At 43.9% G+C, this 18,302-nt stretch overlaps 1 protein-coding gene across 2 annotated transcripts; it reads right to left on the minus strand.

Annotated features, from left to right (window-relative positions):
- Nucleotides 1-224: 224 nt before the first annotated feature.
- Nucleotides 225-10,646, minus strand: LOC310860985 (GDP-L-fucose synthase-like). Of its 2 annotated transcripts, XM_083768217.1 has the most exons (12): nucleotides 10,599-10,646; nucleotides 8,927-8,962; nucleotides 8,804-8,872; nucleotides 7,041-7,192; nucleotides 6,312-6,426; nucleotides 6,022-6,150; nucleotides 4,970-5,043; nucleotides 4,726-4,859; nucleotides 4,506-4,637; nucleotides 4,331-4,410; nucleotides 1,239-1,338; nucleotides 225-1,141 (listed from the first exon to the last, which is right to left on the minus strand). In XM_083768217.1, the coding sequence occupies exons 4-12, from the start codon at nucleotides 7,160-7,162 to the stop codon at nucleotides 1,086-1,088; spliced, it is 942 nt and encodes a 313-aa protein (XP_083624343.1). In that variant the 5' UTR covers nucleotides 7,163-7,192; nucleotides 8,804-8,872; nucleotides 8,927-8,962; nucleotides 10,599-10,646; the 3' UTR covers nucleotides 225-1,085. The 2 variants fall into 2 exon arrangements, with proteins under 2 accessions (XP_083624343.1, XP_083624344.1); XM_083768218.1 differs by lacking the exons at nucleotides 8,804-8,872; nucleotides 8,927-8,962 and having other exon boundaries at nucleotides 7,041-7,190; nucleotides 10,599-10,640.
- Nucleotides 10,647-18,302: the final 7,656 nt, after the last annotated feature.

The raw sequence follows: 18,302 nt of genomic DNA on the forward strand, positions 1-18,302 counted from the left end.
GGGTGCCGGGTGATTTTAGGCCATTCCACTATGACACGCGTCCACTTGGCTTCCATCTCGAATACTAAAGCATAGCATCAATGCTACTGAGCTAAAATGAGATCCACCCTTGCTCTAGAAAACGCCAATGTTCTCAACTTCCCATCACGCTCACCAGGACAGAGCATTAGTTTCCAAGCTTGCAAAGGGCGTGGCCTAAAACAGAAGCTATTGGCTATTGAGGGGGAAAAAAGCAGTGCGGGCGGGGCATAGCAACCAGAGTGGTTCCAAAAATGAAACACAGCAAGGCAATCTTATTGCGATATCAAACACCTTAAGACGAGCCTGCTCGTCATCTGTACCCAGTGTCATTGATATAGGACAATTATACGCGTGATACAAATCCAATATAATGTGACATGTCAAACTAGGGGGTTTTCATGATTCTGAATCCATTCCAAGCATTAGTTTTGCACAAACCTTGGGCTAAAAACGTCCATAACCGTCATGACAAATGTGATGAGGACAGCACATTTTGGGCAAGTGGCCATGGCTGTTATTAGCCAAATGAGTGTTTTGTGCAAAACGAATGCTGCCTTGGAATGGATTCAGAAGCATGAAAACCCCCTAGTTTGACATTCACATGCTACTTAAAGCATAAGGAAAGTTTGACATTTTTGCCTTATATAGGATGTTAATGGTAGGGTCACATTGTATAAACCCCTATAAAGAAATTTGCTCAATACTGACAGCCGGTCAGCAAGTGGATTCATGAATGTATGGCTATAGACAATATTTTAGGACAATAATAATCATTTACCATTCAAAAGATTAAGTGAACTGCTGCTGACAGATGCCAAACTTGAGCGGTGTCCAGCTCACACTGTTTGCATACTTAAGTATTTCTACAAATAAGTGACAACACAATCAGGGTGACCAGACTTCATTTACAGTAAACAACATTCTGCCTGAAACTTTACATTGGTCCCTTCACCTTTGACTACCTATAGCAACAGTGTTCACCATGTCTTTGCCCTCCAGCAGATAACAGAATAATCGTCTGGAGTGTGGACTGTATGAGTCACTGCTGACTTGCGATGCACTCTTCATTTGCGAGCGGTGTCATAGTTTGCTACAAACCAATCGCATGTGTCCTTCAAAGCTGTAAGTAAGACAGAGGAACAATCAGTGGCAGATTCATAAACCGTAGATGGAGCAAATATGTATTTGTATTCCAGTGTCTAATGTGCCAGCAGTACCTTTGTTGAATGGTGTGAAGGTGAAGTTTTGGAGATAGCGCATCAGCTTGGCATTGCTAGCCGTCTTCTTGAACTGTCCGTCTGCTTTACTGGTATCATACTGGAAGTCACAGGTCATGGAAATGGACACTAACAATTTGGGACATAAACTGTACAAAACAGTTGTATCCGAGCAATTAATCACTAAAGTACAAGTTCACCCAGAACTTAGAAGGACCTACTTTTGGCCAGAGACTTCGATATAGACAGAGTTACGCAAACTTCGTTCACTTCATGGGGTGATGGGGCCAGTCCAATGGTGGCTCTCCTACATAGACCACGCATTGAGCGTGGGGACAACCAACTGGGCCAAGTCCTGGACCGGAAGTAGGCAGAAATGTATTGGACTCTGGCAACAGCCCAGCTTTAATGATCTTAAATCCCTTTATTTTAAATTGTTTTGTAGTAATAGTACAACATAAACATTAAAGAGACTTTAGTTGTTACTGTACCATACTTTTAAAAGTTACAAAATAGCTCTTATTTTCCCCACCCTCGTTGAAAACAATGTATTTCCAACTCCAGCTTGGCTCAGTTCAGGCTGCATGAACAGCGCTCGAGCACTCAGTTTCTGCCCCCTCTATATCGTAACTCTTCTATTAGATGGCTCTGCTTGTGGCCACGTCTTTAAGCATCAGTCTACAAGTCATGTGCCAACACATGCATGTCATCTCACCAAAGCCTGGGACATTTAAACCCACTACTGTCATTTCAAAGCTATTATTAACTTTCACAATTAAACTTTCGTACAAGTTTGGGTTGTGCAACTACAAATATTGGTTACATATCCAATAGTTGCTCCAAAATATTATCCCCATTGACTTAAACTGCACGGCAACGCACATGTTTTATCATTTTGTACGGTGACACACATGCTTTGCTTTGTGTGCTAAAAAGGTTTGCATTTGAGACCTGTTTCACAATGCAATGTCAGTCAATGGGGAGAATATTTAAAATTAGGGCAACTGAACTGCTAAAGACTTCTAATTTATAGAGTTACATCACAAAGTTAACTACACAACACATCCCAAACTTCTACCAAGGATTTGATTGTGCTTAAATATCAAAACAATGGGAAATATAATCTGATATAAACGTGTCTCTTCTGATTGAAATACGGTCCTCATTTTTGTTAAAATGGTAGCGGCACGTTTAATTTCATAGGAAAGAAAATTAAGGCACTCATGGCCTTTGGACAGAACTGGTAGTGCAGCAAGTGGCCGAGTGAAGCAAAGCATGCTTAACTCAGCACACTTTAGCAGGTGATCATTTTAAACTGCAAATCTTATGGTAGTAGGTGCATTTGTACAAGCAATGCATATCACTTGCTGTCTCATGGCCTCTATAGCCACAGGCCTAGCCCTGGAACATGACTGCCATGATGATTATCATGACAGTCATGCAGTAACTTTGCCCTGTTTTTTGCGCTCGCTGCATTTACAAGATTTCCGTATATATAAACGTTCAGATTTCAAATATAAAGTACTCACAAAGTGCCCCACGGGTGTTAGTTAGTAGCAGCGCCAGCGATTAGAATTGCTGCGTCCCGCGTTGTTTAATAAAAAGCATTTTTGTCCGAGCTCCCCGGCTACTTTTTTCAAACGGGGTTCGTTTGGGAAATCCACAGTTGCACACCGGGAGCGCACTCGCCTATTAGTCTGTATTGGCAGGGCGGTCAGCCTACCTATATCGAACACACTGAGTGCCACCCTCCTCCCGACCGATAGGGGCGCGTAGTTGAAAGCCAATGGCAAAATAACACCTCGGATAAAAATGCTTTTTATTAAACAACGCGGGATGCAGAAATTCTAATCGCTGGTGCTGCTACTAACTAACACCCGTGGGACACTTTGTGAGTACTTTATATTTGAAATGCGAATGTTTATATATTTTAATTATTTGTAAATGTAGCGTTCGCAAAAACCAGGTTGAAGTTACGTCATGACTCTCGTATGAATACGAGAGTCATGTTCCAGGGCTACCACAGGCCCAACATTTGAGAGGACCTGTGATGTCATGCCGTACTTTTTTTCATGATTCTGAATCCATTCCAAGCATTAGTTTTGCAAGAAAAACACTCGGACATGGCTGTTTTTTGCCAAAGGAGTGTTTTTCGTGTAAAGCCAATGCTTGGAATGGATTCAGAATCATGAAAACCCCCTAGTTTGACATGTCACATGCTACTTAAAGCATAATGAAATTTGTAAAATGTTGCCTTTATAGGTTGTCTATGGTGTGGTATACAAAAATGGCTATAACTTTTTTCGCTGTTTTTCCAGCAGAGCAGGCCTCTCATTCTGTGGGGGGGGGGGGGGGGGGGGGCACCCCATGAGCAGTTGAAGGATCAAGGGTCTGAGGTACATGACAGTCACAATGCCATTATTGAAGAACTTGCTAATGTCTCAGAAATACAAACATTTCACCACTTCAGAATTCTAGTCTGGATTAACAGTCCTTTTCTTTTCAATAATCATGGTGTCATGATCAGCAGTATGGTGGTTTTCTGCAGTACCAGAACCGGACAGCTGCATACTACTCCGACCTAATGGCCAAGCTGAAGCATATTAATGGCACACTAGGAGCCCTGTTCCACCACCTTGTCATGAGTTACACCCATGACCCGCCGGGCAGCGCCCCGGGAAACAAAGTCTTTGCGTTCCGGGGCGAGTATGGTTGCAAAGCTGAAACTTAAAGGAATTGATGAAAGGGCACCACCAGGAGTGGAGCCTGCAGCTTATTTTGACTCAACACGGGTAAGCACACCCGGCCCAGACATGGAAAGGTTTCCGTCAAAGGATTTAAAGTCCACTCATTCCAATTACAAGGCCTTCAAAGAGTCCTGGATTGCTATTTTTCTGTGCCTCTTCTCCAGTTTCTGCAGGATCTTCTTCATCTGCTGCTTCACATCCAATCTCATAAACATGTTTCTTCTGATTGAAATAGGGTCCTCATCTTTGTTAAAATGGTAGCAACACCGCCGGCACATTTAATTTCCCAGCTCAGAATGATTTGCTGTGCAGACATCCACTGATGTACTAGCTTCAAAAGGATACCACCACTTCACCTTTGAAGCCCAGCGCTTGGACGACTGACTCTGCCGCTTCTTTAATAGACACCTCATCTTCCTCACCAACTGAAACCAGCAGGAAAGGAACACATTTCTTAATCACACGGACCTGCTGATGTAATGTTTTTTTCCCCCCATTTCCAATATGTATGGTAGTTTACCAGAAAGAATTATAGGATCCACTTCATTATACTCCCGCAGCACCCACAAGAAAAGGCGGGCGAGGTCTAGGGAGTAGATGAACTGTCTTCTGGGAGTGCCTGAACCCCAAACCACCAGGGGCTTGCCCTCCTCTAACAAACAGACACACGTAGAATAGAGAATGATTTAACAAGTCTGTCATTAAATGAGTATTACTGTATTGAATTTGGCACAACTTACTCTGAGCAATGTAGACCTTGTGTATGAGGCCGGGCAGTACATGGCCGTCCTCAATATTGAAATTGTCATGGGGACCGAACACATTAGTGGGAATCACAGCTGTGTAGCAACGTCCATGCTGCTGGACATATGCCCTGCAAAACAACAATTTGGCCCTCCATTCATATACATGCAGTAAAAATATAAGTACATACAGTTGAATACGTTTCAATATATAATCCACATGCGAGTGGACTTGGCTTACTTGTTATGGACATCAATCATTCTCTTTGCATAAGCATAGCCAAAGTTAGACTCATGAGGTGGGCCGTTATGGATCTGTTACAAAAGGAGAGGTGGAGGTCAAACACCATTATGCTTACAAAACAGACATACTGTCAGACACTATTCACTCTGAACATGTATTGTAGCCAACTAAGCTTTGGCAGAGGACTGTCAGCTTAAGGCAGGGAATCGGTCCCCCGTCCTCTCACCCAAATGAAACCGTCACAGGGGTCTTTGAAAGAGACTCTTCCATAACCTGCCATAAGAGACTGCTCTACCAAATCTGAACTTGGCTGGGAACCATGTTCTCAGTTGTGTTCCCTGTTGTTTGCCATTTAGCTTAGGTTTATAGTCGGGTTTTTGTTAGATTAAGTTTTCCTTTGTTTGTATATATTGTGTAATATTTGTTAAATTTTTTGGTGGAATAAATAGGTTTATAATTTTTTTAAATTCCAGTTGTCCTTTTCCATTTTAAGGTTGCGTCCCTCACACCTAGACTAGGTGCACGTAACATGGGAGGGTCATTTTATTATTACCGGTATTAGGGATTGGAAGGATCATTTACTAGTTCCACAAACAAAGAGGCTGCAACTTGAGGAACTCTAGGAAAGGTGAGACAGAATGAGAAGGACTTCAACATTTACTTAGAATGACAAGTTTACTTTTCTGCTGGTTTAGCATGTTTGGAGAGTGGAGACAGAGACATTATTTGCATATATGGCCATACGGCGCTGTCCCATGTTTCGAGTGCCATGGTTAAATGTGAGAGGACACTCAGGTTTTATACTGGCTCCACCGTAGCTGTGAAATAAATTATTAGACTTTGAGAGGGTAGCCTTTCAGGGTCTACTGCATGGTTAAATCAATTTGATCAAACATACCATTAGACCCATTTTAGGTAATCATACATGTAGCCGACTGAAATAATTGAAAATGTAGTTTAGTTAGTTACACTATTTGTAACTCGGCTACTCCCCAACACTGAAGACAATAGGTACATTATATCACAACAGGTGCACAAAAGACTCTTACCATAGTCTCATCGATGGGGTAGGTTGTCTTATCAGGGAAAATGCAGGTGGAGAGGCAGGATACAACTTTAACCGCACCAACTTCATGTGCTGCCTGCAGGACGTTGTCATTGATGTAGACGTTGTTTCTCTGAAGGAATAGACACATCATGACAGTAGTCACTAGTCAAGACTAAGAGAGTAGCCTAGTTGAATAGCCAGTCCACGGTCCTGGAAAGACAAGTCCTTATTTATATTAAGACCCAATTGGGTCTTAATATAAATTTCCTCATGCTGTTCCAGTATACTTACCCAGAAGTCCAAGTTGACCCTCATATTTTTGAACAGTCCTCCCACCATAGCAGCAAGGTGGATGACATGTGTGGGCCGATGCTTCTCGAACACCGCCTTTGTCTCCTCCACGTTCCTAAATAAAAACAAAACATGCAGAGTAGAGTACCCAGCCAGTTCGCTGGCTTGGGTCTAAAATATAAAACTGAGGTGCCGTCTATATGAGGACATATTCTGCGTTACCCGCACAAGTACTTAGCCGATCTGCCCTTTCTGCCACACGGAGACAGCCTTTTGGGGGACTTTTTGAAACCGACTCCCAGAGTGACAAACTTCGGTGACGCTACTTTGTCGTCTCCGTGTGTACAACGAATGCCACCTATTTGCTTAAATGGTGACGCCATAGTCCCCTCACTCCCTCCAAACTAACCTCACGTCATCAGGCTTTCCACCTCCAAAACAACTGATGGCTGCGTCCATGATCAGCCGGCTTTTTTACAGCAACATAATACGTTCTTTTTGACTTAAACTTAAATGATGCAGGTTTATGACAAGCCTTTCATAACCGCCTGCTCACTGGTATTAATTGCTTAATGGTTATTTATGTGAATGAATGGTGTCGTTTGACCTGTAAAGGGAAGCCTTTAATATTGTTTGTGCATTTGTTCATTAAGTGCTAATGATTTATTTCACCATAACCACTTACATATGTATCACAGCTGTTAGTTGTAGAAACAAGCAGGTTCTCACATGAGGTTAGCATCCTTAGAGGAGAGGAAGACCCATTCTTCGTCCTCCTTAGCCTCTTCTTTGACCACATGCTGTATGGCTCTCCCCACCAGACCAGACCCTCCTGTCACCAACACCTTCATTGGACCCGAGTGATCGCCCAAGCAATCCCTCTACACACAACACAGAGTGAGAGAGATTCAATTGATTTTGAATGAAGCATCGTTGTAAGTTGTTGTAACTCAACACCTTGCACCCATTTTGATAAAAGTGTAGCTGATATGCTGCTGGCCATGTCAATTTAACTGTGTGTGTTACAGTTGGATAATCTATTTAGGAAGTAGATTAAAATATATCAGGTCAACACCTCTAACTTCTTGATTTGCTTGTCTCATGTGGTTCCACAAGGCATGCTTTATCTATACAGTCACACCTTGAAATATCAAGTCATCTACCATTGACCCACCACTGATCATTTTGATGATGATGCGAGAGTGTGGACCGCTTTACAATTCACATTAAAGACACACCTGCCTTTAGCTCAGTCTAAGGTTGCCCCATGGTTTACATTTTGTTAAGTCCACTAAATGTTTTATTATTACATGTATTTGAATACCCTTTACAGTACTTCAATTTATTTTAAAATTTAAAATTTTAGTTTTTAACTTTTATAATGTTTATAATGTATGAGTTTTAAACCTTAGTCTTGCTATTGTGGATTATGATTTATTATGTTTTTATGTAGTCAATGGTCATCCTATAGGTCGGAAAGCACTTAGAGTAAACTCCTATATTATTTAATGTAGCCTAAGCCTATCAGCTACAATCCGGCCAATCACTTTTGGTGTCTTCACTTTTCTGCCCTCACCTTTTATCCTCAATATGTACTTTGCTCAGCCAATCAACTCATTGCTATGGGGTGATCAGCCAATCAAATCATTGTTGTGTTCACACAAACATACAATGCTGTGCTGGGCATAGGAGGGGCTAGATAATCAAGTCTTAGAACTAAATATGGGCATGTTTCTGGTCCCCCCCATTTCCATCATTCCATGTACCTCTCTCCTGATCAGTTATCTCCTGACCCTTCGTAAGCAATCAATCTATGATCACATTTATAATGGTGACATAGAGTTGGAAGTGAAGCTTATTCTGGTCAACCTACAGTAAGTGATGCTGTGTCCCCAGGGTCCTGTAACTCCTCACCACCACCACCAAAGTGGTCGAGGGGAGCAGGGCAGCAGCTGGGTTAGTCAGATTTTATTCAGGCTTCCATGTCTCAGTAATCCCTTTGGTGTACTCAGTATGTGATGTCTCTAGCAGCCATCAGTCTGCCATTCTGTTTGTACGTCCCTGTGGGGCATCCTCCTCCTGGCCACCAGGAGAACACTGGGCTTGTGGGCTCAACCTCAGCTGTTGTAGCATCATTTGTTGCTCTGAGAGATGCTTGACATTTTTGTTTTTTGGGGAGGACGGTGGGAGGTGGGGTCTCACAACTAAGGTGGATTACTAGTGTCATTAAGACGTTAAAATAAGCATTCAAAAATGAATTCCTTCCTATCTATATAGTCTGAGGTAGAAAGTAGCATGTAGACAATAACACAAGTAAAGGATTTTCATTAGAATTACAGACAGCATACTAATGATTGCCCATATTTCGCATCAATACACAATAATGTGTAACCCTAACCCTAATGTAATGTCACACGCTTCCAGGACAGCTTTAACACTGACTGGACCCATCCATCCTGCAAACTCCACCAGTCCCACCAACACAGTCTCACCAGTTTGCACTTATCCTCTGCTGCCTTCTTGTCAGACTCGGCCTGCTCTGCTGCCCTGTCGATGGCATTCTCCTTGTCCAATTTCAGCATCTGCAACTTCTTCTTTATGGCCTCCATGATGACGGTTCGGATTCCCTTTGAGTGTCCTTCGCAAAGGTCCTGATAGAGAGGGCCAGTGGCCGTGGGAGGGGATGAGAGAAGCAGAGAAGATAGTGGAGCAAAGGAGGAGAGGATGCAAACTGAGCCCTCAGTACAGCTCCTGCTGCTTTCAACTTGTCTGGAGGTTTTGGAAACGGCCCCAGTCCCCAGTGACAGCCCTTTCCAGCCGTCTACCCCTTTTTGCCAATCCCCGCCCTGGCTACCCCGAGAACTTACTATAACCCCCCCCCTTCCCACAACCACTACCTCCCTTCCTTGCCCTCCCCTCCCTGTATAATCTAAACCTCTCAAGAGAAATGTCTCAGTATAGCAGCTCTGGTAATATTCTGCCTATCTTCTTATTTGGATAGTTTTTTCTTCACCTTTTTTTAAGCAAGAGAAGAATAACAGATAGTAAAGAGTGAGGCCAAAAACTCTGGAAACCCAAAAGGACTTTGTTTCAATTAACAGAGCTGCAATCGGAGTCACTGAACACTGTGTGTGTCGATGTTGGAGCAGAGGAATGTTCAAAATTTATGTTAATACCAGAGTTGGTTGGAAAGGACATAGTTGTCATTCTAATGCTGAATGAAAAAGAACTCTGTGGAAAGAAAGGACCCAGCCAAAGAAAATGAAGTGAAAGAGTTCTCTACTTTTACAGTCAAGCTATAAAGGCATAAACTACAGCTCTTCAGCAATTAAGATCTATTTAATTACTTTCTACAATTAGATTAGTTTCCTGGAATTCCTACAGCATTCAGTATAATTGTACTTGTCTTCCAGAGTGGTTGGCATAGAAATAAATTGTATGATAGATTAGAGAGACCAAGCTTTTGATACTATATGTTCATCCATAGCCACACTTACACAACCGAGAAGGAAAACATTATACATCTGTAAGGAAGACAGAGAAGAAGACCTAACAGTGCCTATGGCAGTGTTTCACCCAAAAAGAAATAAAGAAAAATCATTGTGTCAGTACGAGAAAAAGCAACATGCATATTTAGCAATAAGGGGACATCAAATAAACTACCACAGTCATCAGGACACGAACGATTAAAAAAGGTGATGTTTGTACAAGATTTGTGTGTCTATAGTGACGTCAACCCTGACGAATATGCTTGTGTTGCAACTTGCAGCTTAGCTTTAACCAGTAGCTTTAGCTACAATTAAGGAATGGCAAAGACAGCAATCCTCAATACTGTACAGTGGCACTTGAACATGAAGACAAGTTATACAGCATTTGTGGTTTATCTGTAATTATAATTGTATGTCCTACAAAGCAACAAGTAATCACAGGTGAGGAGGAGGAGGAGGTGAGGTTAGGTTCGTTTACTGGTTGATTTATTTTTATTTTATTTTATTAGCTTATTGCTCAATACGTGCGCCACGGTCGGATCTGAGATCAGATGATTGCGTTATAGGCTATACTTCGTCATACTACGGTACGATCGAAGGGAGTCGTTTTCACACAGTCGTTCGACGGGACAGTCACACAGATTGGGCATAAGGAAACGTTAGCATTTTTGTCACATACAAGAAACTTAGAGCAACATTATTCCGTGGCAGGCTATAACGTGACTTTGAAATGCAAAAAAGAACAGAAGGCATTTTTTTTAATGCATTTCTACAAACACATTAGTCTAGATTTACTTACCAACGTTAGAAGAACTAGTTTTCATCAGACACGGCCGTGTGGCACACAGGCAGCTCGGGCAGCGTCTAGTGAGCTAATCTAGTGAGCTAATTTAAGACTTCCGGTGGACGATCTCTTCAAAATAAGAGTACCCTCTAGAGTATTGAAAAAAAGTTTAATTTGCACATTAAAACTACAAATTAAGCATTTAAATGATGCTATATGATGCTATAAGACACACATTATGTTTCTGTGTAAGAATAAGTAATTAAATCCTTATAATAATAATAATAAAGTTATCTAAATGGATAAATGCTATTCACTGGAGTGCATGGACTTTATAAAGTGGACACTGGACAAAAGACGGCTCCGCAAGGCAACTATCTGGACATACCCACGCGTTCGGGGAGATGTCCTATACCATACCCCACTCTCCGCTAAGCGGGAGAGGTGTAAAATTCACAGTAGCAGACCTTCTACTGGGGTCAAGGCTGACAAAAAGTACCGTTTCCGGACCCAGAATGGACACTGGACAAAAGACGGCTCCGCGAGGCAACTATCTGGACATACCCACGCGTTCGGGGAGATGTCCTGTACCACACCCCACTCTCCGCTAAGCGGGAGAGGTGTAAAATTCACAGCAGCAGACCTTCTACTGTGGTCAACGCTGAAAAAAGTACCGTTTCCGGACCCAGAATGGACACTGGACAAAGAGGCCTCCGCGAGGCAACTATCTGGACATACCCACACGTTTGGGGAGATGTCCTCTACCACACCACACTCTCCGCTAAGCGGGAGAGGTGTAAAATTCACAGCAGCAGACCTTCTACTGGGGTCAATGCTGACAAAAAGTACCGTTTCCGGACCCAGAATGGACACTGGACAAAGAGGCCTCCGCGAGGCAACTATCTGGACATACCCACACGTTCGGGGAGATGTCCTCTACCACACCACACTCTCCGCTAAGCGGGAGAGGTGTAAAATTCACAGCAGCAGACCTTCTACTGGGGTCAAGGCTGACAAAAAGTACCGTTTCCGGACCCAGAATGGACACTGGACAAAAGACGGCTCCGCGAGGCAACTATCTGGACATACCCACGCGTTCGGGGAGATGTCCTGTACCACACCCCACTCTCCGCTAAGCGGGAGAGGTGTAAAATTCACAGCAGCAGACCTTCTACTGTGGTCAACGCTGAAAAAAGTACCGTTTCCGGACCCAGAATTGACACTGGACAAAGAGGCCTCCGCGAGGCAACTATCTGGACATACCCACACGTTTGGGGAGATGTCCTCTACCACACCACACTCTCCGCTAAGCGGGAGAGGTGTAAAATTCACAGCAGCAGACCTTCTACTGGGGTCAATGCTGACAAAAAGTACCGTTTCCGGACCCAGAATGGACACTGGACAAAGAGGCCTCCGCGAGGCAACTATCTGGACATACCCACACGTTCGGGTAGATGTCCTCTACCACACCACACTCTCCGCTAAGCGGGAGAGGTGTAAAATTCACAGCAGCAGACCTTCTACTGGGGTCAAGGCTGACAAAAAGTACCGTTTCCGGACCCAGAATGGACACTGGACAAAAGACGGCTCCGCGAGGCAACTATCTGGACATACCCACGCGTTCGGGGAGATGTCCTGTACCACACCCCACTCTCCGCTAAGCGGGAGAGGTGTAAAATTCACAGCAGCAGACCTTCTACTGGGGTCAATGCTGACAAAAAGTACCGTTTCCGGACCCAGAATGGACACTGGACAAAGAGGCCTCCGCGAGGCAACTATCTGGACATACCCACACGTTCGGGGAGATGTCCTCTACCACACCACACTCTCCGCTAAGCGGGAGAGGTGTAAAATTCACAGCAGCAGACCTTCTACTGGGGTCAAGGCTGACAAAAAGTACCGTTTCCGGACCCAGAATGGACACTGGACAAAAGACGGCTCCGCGAGGCAACTATCTGGACATACCCACGCGTTCGGGGAGATGTCCTGTACCACACCCCACTCTCCGCTAAGCGGGAGAGGTGTAAAATTCACAGCAGCAGACCTTCTACTGTGGTCAACGCTGAAAAAAGTACCGTTTCCGGACCCAGAATGGACACTGGACAAAGAGGCCTCCGCGAGGCAACTATCTGGACATACCCACGCGTTCGGGGAGATGTCCTCTACCACACCACACTCTCCGCTAAGCGGGAGAGGTGTAAAATTCACAGCAGCAGACCTTCTACTGGGGTCAATGCTGACAAAAAGTACCGTTTCCGGACCCAGAATGGACACTGGACAAAGAGGCCTCCGCGAGGCAACTATCTGGACATACCCACATGTTCGGGGAGATGTCCTCTACCACACCCCACTCTCCGCTAAGCGAGAGAGGTGTAAAATTCACAGCAGCAGACCTTCTACTGGGGTCAACGCTCAAAAAAGTGCTGTGCCTTGGGGCATTGACATGAAATCACTTTCTCTACGCAAGCTAAGTCAGGTCAAGGAGTTACCTCTAGCTTTGGAATGGGTGTCACTTGTGTGCGTTGATTGCATCTGTCTGTGCATTTATGCATTTGTTTGTCCTGACGAAACTTGATTATTTCTCGACTGTTTATTTTCTCGTATGACACGACATAGAAACTACTTGTGACTACTGTCTTTGTGTGCTGTCGAGCGGATGTTCTTTGCATCAGCTCAAAGGTATAGCCTGCTGTGTCATTCGATTCATTTGTCCAGATATGCCATTTATGATCTTTAAGGATGTACAATGACGCATATGGTGGCCTGTCGAAAAATACACACATACTGGTCAAAGCATACTCATTTTGGTGGTACAGACAGGATAAATTGAACGTTTTTGGAATTTTTGTGCCAGCTCTTAACAGGAGAAGTAAGGTCTGTGGGCTGTTAATTACTTCATATGTTGATAAGCTCTTTTCCTGCTGACATGTTTCACATTGTTCAGATTGAGCAGGTAATATTTGTGCAATAGTGTCTAAGATGCCTTTTTGTGACACGTCAAGTGGCTGCACTATGAATTGTGACATGTTCTTTGTAGATGGTAAGGCCTTGTCACCACATTGAGTACAACTATACAGACTAAGACTTTTCAGGCAAAGCAGGTCATCTCCAAGGAAAGGAGACCGAAGTGTGTATTCTACAAATCTATTTAATATGGTGCATACTTCTGTCCTAGAACATTTCTGAGAGACTAATGACACTGATGTGTTGGCTAGATTGAATTTCTCAAGTTTCCGTCTAAATGTTGAGTCCTGCGCTGCTGCTTCTTCAAGCCGTGTGTGACATTTTTTGATAGCAGATGTCTGTTGTAGAAATGTTAGAATTGGTAATGGTATAGCTTCACACATATTGTCATTTAGACTTTCATTGCATAAAACCACATCATCATCATCTTCTTCCAAATTGTCCTCCGTTATTGTTCTGTTAATTGCTTTCAACTGTCCAGGCACAGAATGTACAGATGTCTGTATGTTTTGCTTGAACAACTGTGTGGACACCACACATACTCAACCAAACTACTAGTTTGTGTATAAAATCTAATGGGTCATTGTGCATTCCTAAGGCCAAGTAAGATGCTATTCACTAGTTGTTGAGTGACACCACAGATTGTTTTGCAATCAAATGTGTGACCTGGATTTTGAAAAAACGCTTGAATGAGAGCTGCTAAATTCCCCGGCATAGATGACAACTGAACCATCGAAGTAGGTGTCAATGGTTTCAATTTATCTTGTACTACTTGTAGATGCAGTATACCCACGCGTTCGGGGAGATGTCCTGTACCACACCCCACTCTCCGCTAAGTGGGAGAGGTGTAAAATTCACGGCAGCAGACCTTCTACTGAGGTCAACGCTCAAAAAAGTGCTGTGCCTTGGGGCATTGACAATTATTTAATTAACGAATTAAATAACCTTATTTTATTCTGAAGGCAACCGGATGTCTTAAATTAGCTAGCTCTCAGACAGGAAGTTCTAAATTAGCTCATAACAATTTACAATTTACAATTTAGGCATTTAGCAGACGCTCTTAATCCAGAGCGACTTACATTTAGGCAAGAACAAAAGCATGGGAATACATCACATAAAAGCATTTATCATGAAACATGGGTAAGATAAGAAGGTAACAGTGGAATATCTATATGATGAAACTATACATACACTATACATAATAAACTATACATATTCACTACTATGCTATACATATGTACTATGGCGTGCTATGACTATATACAATACAATTATAGTGCTGTCTACATAACATGCTATAAGTCTGTGTCAAATGCTATCTAAGCCAACAGAAATGCTATGTAAGGGGTTAGGGTAAGTGCTATGGGCCATGATGGAGTCTGAAAAGGTGGGTTTTCAGGCTACGGCGGAAGATTGGGAGTGATGCTGCAGTTCTGACTGCAATGGGAAGTGCATTCCACAGTTTTGGAGCCAGAAGGGAGAAGAGTTTGGGAAGTGTGGAGCGTTGTCCCGGCGTTTTTAGTGAGGGTACTTCCAGTTTCCCTGCGTTGGCTGATCTGAGTGCGCGGGAGGGTTTGTAGGGTTCAATCATACTTGTAAGATATGGGGGAGCCATACCTTTGGTTGCTTTGAATGCCAGCATCAGAGTTTTGTATTCTGTGCGGGCAGCGACCGGGAGCCAGTGGAGGGAGCGGAGCAGGGGGGAGACATGTGAGAATTTTGGCTGGTTGAAGACCAAGCGAGCTGCTGCATTTTGGATCAGCTGGAGAGGCTTAAGTGCACATGCTGGTAGGCCAGTAAGGAGGGAGTTACAATAGTCGAGTTTTGACAAGACTGTTGTCTGGATTAGGAGCTGGGCTGATTCCTGGGTGAGGAACGGTCTAATTCGTCGTATGTTATAGAGTGTGAACCTACATGATCGAGTGACAGCTGTGATGTGAGCTTTGAACGAGAGCTGACTGTCCAGGACAACACCAAGATTCCTGGCTGTTGGGACAGACGTTACCAGGGCGTTGTCTACGGAAATAGTTAGCTCCCGCATAGGGCAGGACTTAGCTGGGAAGAAGAGAAGCTCAGTCTTGTCTGGGTTCAGCTTGAGGTGGTTGGAGGACATCCACTGTGATATGTCAGCCAGGCATGCAGTGATGCGCTCTTCCACCTGAGTGGCAGAGGGGGGGAAGGATAGGAACAGTTGTGTGTCATCGGCGTAGCAGTGATAGGATATATTGTGAGCAGAGATGATAGTGCCAAGGGATTTAGTGTACAGTGAGAAAAGGAGGGGACCAAGTACAGATCCCTGTGGGACCCCAGTTTGGAGGGTTCGGGGGGATGATAGCAGACCTTTCCAGGAAACCTGGTAGGTCCGATCGGTGAGGTAGGAGGAGAACCACTTTAGTGCCGTTCCACCGATGCCTAGCTCCGCTAGGGTTTCTAGGAGCAGCTGGTGGTTCACTGTGTCAAATGCTGCTGATAGGTCTAGGAGAATCAGTACTGCAGAGTGGGAAGCAGCTTGGGCAGCATGTAGTGCTTCTGTGACTGCCAGCAGGGCAGTTTCTGTGGAGTGGGCCTCCATAAGACGGAGCCAAATATCTGTCTGAGAGTGGAGCCTGCCTGGCAAATGACATTGGGGGTCCTTTTTGTGGGCTTGGCCGAAAGTGGGCGTTACCAAAAGGTGGGCGTGGCCATGGCCGCCAGAAGTCTGTCAGATTTTGACAGCTTCAAATTAGTGTTAAACATAATATAACCCAATTGACTCCAGTCCTCTCTGTTTAATATATCTATAATGAAACTATATAAACTATGCATATACCATGAAGTGCTATGACTACTAGCTCTGGTCCATAGCTCTAATGCGTTTCATTTAGAGCTATGTTACTCTAAACTTCCCCGCTCGCATGAATGCAGACCAGCCTCTACTCTTTGGCGTAAATAAAAAGAACGTTTTTGCTACACATAAAAACAAAGGCGAGTTGTGTCATTAGAAAGCCTACTTTGGTAATTGGTTCTAGTTCTAGTGAACAGAAATAATAAATAAATAGACTTGGTAACCTAACTGTAGGGAGTGCAAACACATTAAAGAACCTGGGGGTTATCATCTATGAAAAGGCAACACAATGAGCAGAAAATAAAAATGAACCATGTAAATACAACAAATTGAGCAGAGCACTGCAGGGAGTTGAACCCCATTCCGGTAAACCAGAAGTACCACAACCAGTGCCTTGGTTTTTGTTTTGTTTTACGAGGTCCATTCGTTGAAATGTAAATTTTGCATTGCAACGGTAAAGTAATTTCACAATTGACATTGTAGGCAATAATTAATAACGGTATGGCACCAGGCCAAAGCCATGGGGATAGAGTATGTTTTGCACTCTGAGTGAGTGTGTGTGTGTGTGTGTGTGTCCGTCAGTTTGTTAACAGCTAATCTCCAGCACCATTAACCCGGTCGATGCCAAATTTTGCACACACACTCCCTGGATGCCAACGATGAACCTCTGTCCCAAATTTTCCAGAACGGCCTGTATAGCACCACACATTTTTGTATGCCCTCCGAGACTATGGACTATAGCCTTTCGCTTTTCCGCGATTTAACCTTTTTTCAAATCGTGAACAATGATGAAGAATCGCGCACTATAGCATGCCACTTAATGACCTTGGGGTCATCAAGGTCATTGATATTGATCAATAACCTTGAGCAGTATAAATGACCTTCAATAAGACTAGTAAATGACCTTGACCAGTATAAATGACCTTGACAAGTACAAATGACCTTGACCAGTATAAATGACCGTGACCAGTATATGACTGACCAGTATAAATTACCTTCATGAGACTAGTAAATGACCTTGACCAGTATAAATGACCTTTAGAAGACTAGTAAATGATCTTCACCAGTATAAATGACCTTTAGAAGACTAGTAAATGATCTTCACCAGTATAAATGACCTTGACCAGTATGCGGTCCGTGACCATGGACTATAGCCTTTTGCTTTTCCTTGATTTTCACCTTTAAAAAATCCTCAACAATGATGAAGAATCGCACACTATAGCGCGCCGCTCAATGACCTGAGACCTTGAGCAGGGCACTGCAGGGAGTTGAACCCCGTTCCGGTAAACCAGAAGTCCGACACCAGTGCCTTAGTTTTTGTGTTGTTGTTCATTTAAAGGTCCAGGTGTGCATACGCATGTGCCCCTGTGTGTGTAGGTGCATGTGTGCATGCTTCAATGACCACTGTTGGACCCAATGGCGATCAAGGACCTCAGGGAGCCACCCATAATTCACAACGGTCACAGCGAACTCTGTTGCATCACAACTGGTGGCCAACAGTCGTAACCAACACCGCCACGACCCACAGGAGAATACCATCGCACAGTGGTATCAGACCAACCACAATCAGCCAGCCCTCAAACCAAACCCTTCGACCTAGAAGAACTCAAAACTACAATGGGAAAGTTGAAACCCGGAAAAGCAGCAGGGATTGATGACATACTGGCAGAAATTATACAGCACCTGGAACCTAACGCAAAGACCTGGCTCGTGGGGATGCTGAACACATGCATGGCACAGAAAACCATCCCTTCTGTCTGGAGAAAAGCCAAAGTGGTTGCAATCCCCAAACCTGGCAAAGACCCATCATCCTCAAAGAGCTACCGACCCATTTCCCTCCTCTGCATCACCTACAAGAGAGGCTGCTACTCCAACGCCTCATACCACTCATAGACACCAAGCTGACTAAAGACCAAGCTGGTTTCCGTCCC

The sequence above is a fragment of the Protomyctophum parallelum genome (genome assembly GCF_964188405.1).
Source record: "Protomyctophum parallelum genome assembly, chromosome: 6".
Lineage (NCBI taxonomy): Eukaryota > Metazoa > Chordata > Actinopteri > Myctophiformes > Myctophidae > Protomyctophum > Protomyctophum parallelum.

What these genes read in the sequence shown, in the direction of transcription:
- LOC310860985 (XM_083768217.1), bottom strand. Translation starts at nt 7,162, where the DNA reads ATGAAGGTGTTGGTGACAGGAGGGTCTGGTCTGGTGGGGAGAGCCATA. An exon ending in ACCCCATCGATGAGACTATG is followed by an intron (nt 5,044 to 6,021) that starts GTAAGAGTCTTT and finishes CTTTTGTAACAG; the next exon opens with ATCCATAACGGCCCACCTCA. An exon ending in ATGATTGATGTCCATAACAA is followed by an intron (nt 4,860 to 4,969) that starts GTAAGCCAAGTC and finishes GTTGTTTTGCAG; the next exon opens with GGCATATGTCCAGCAGCATG.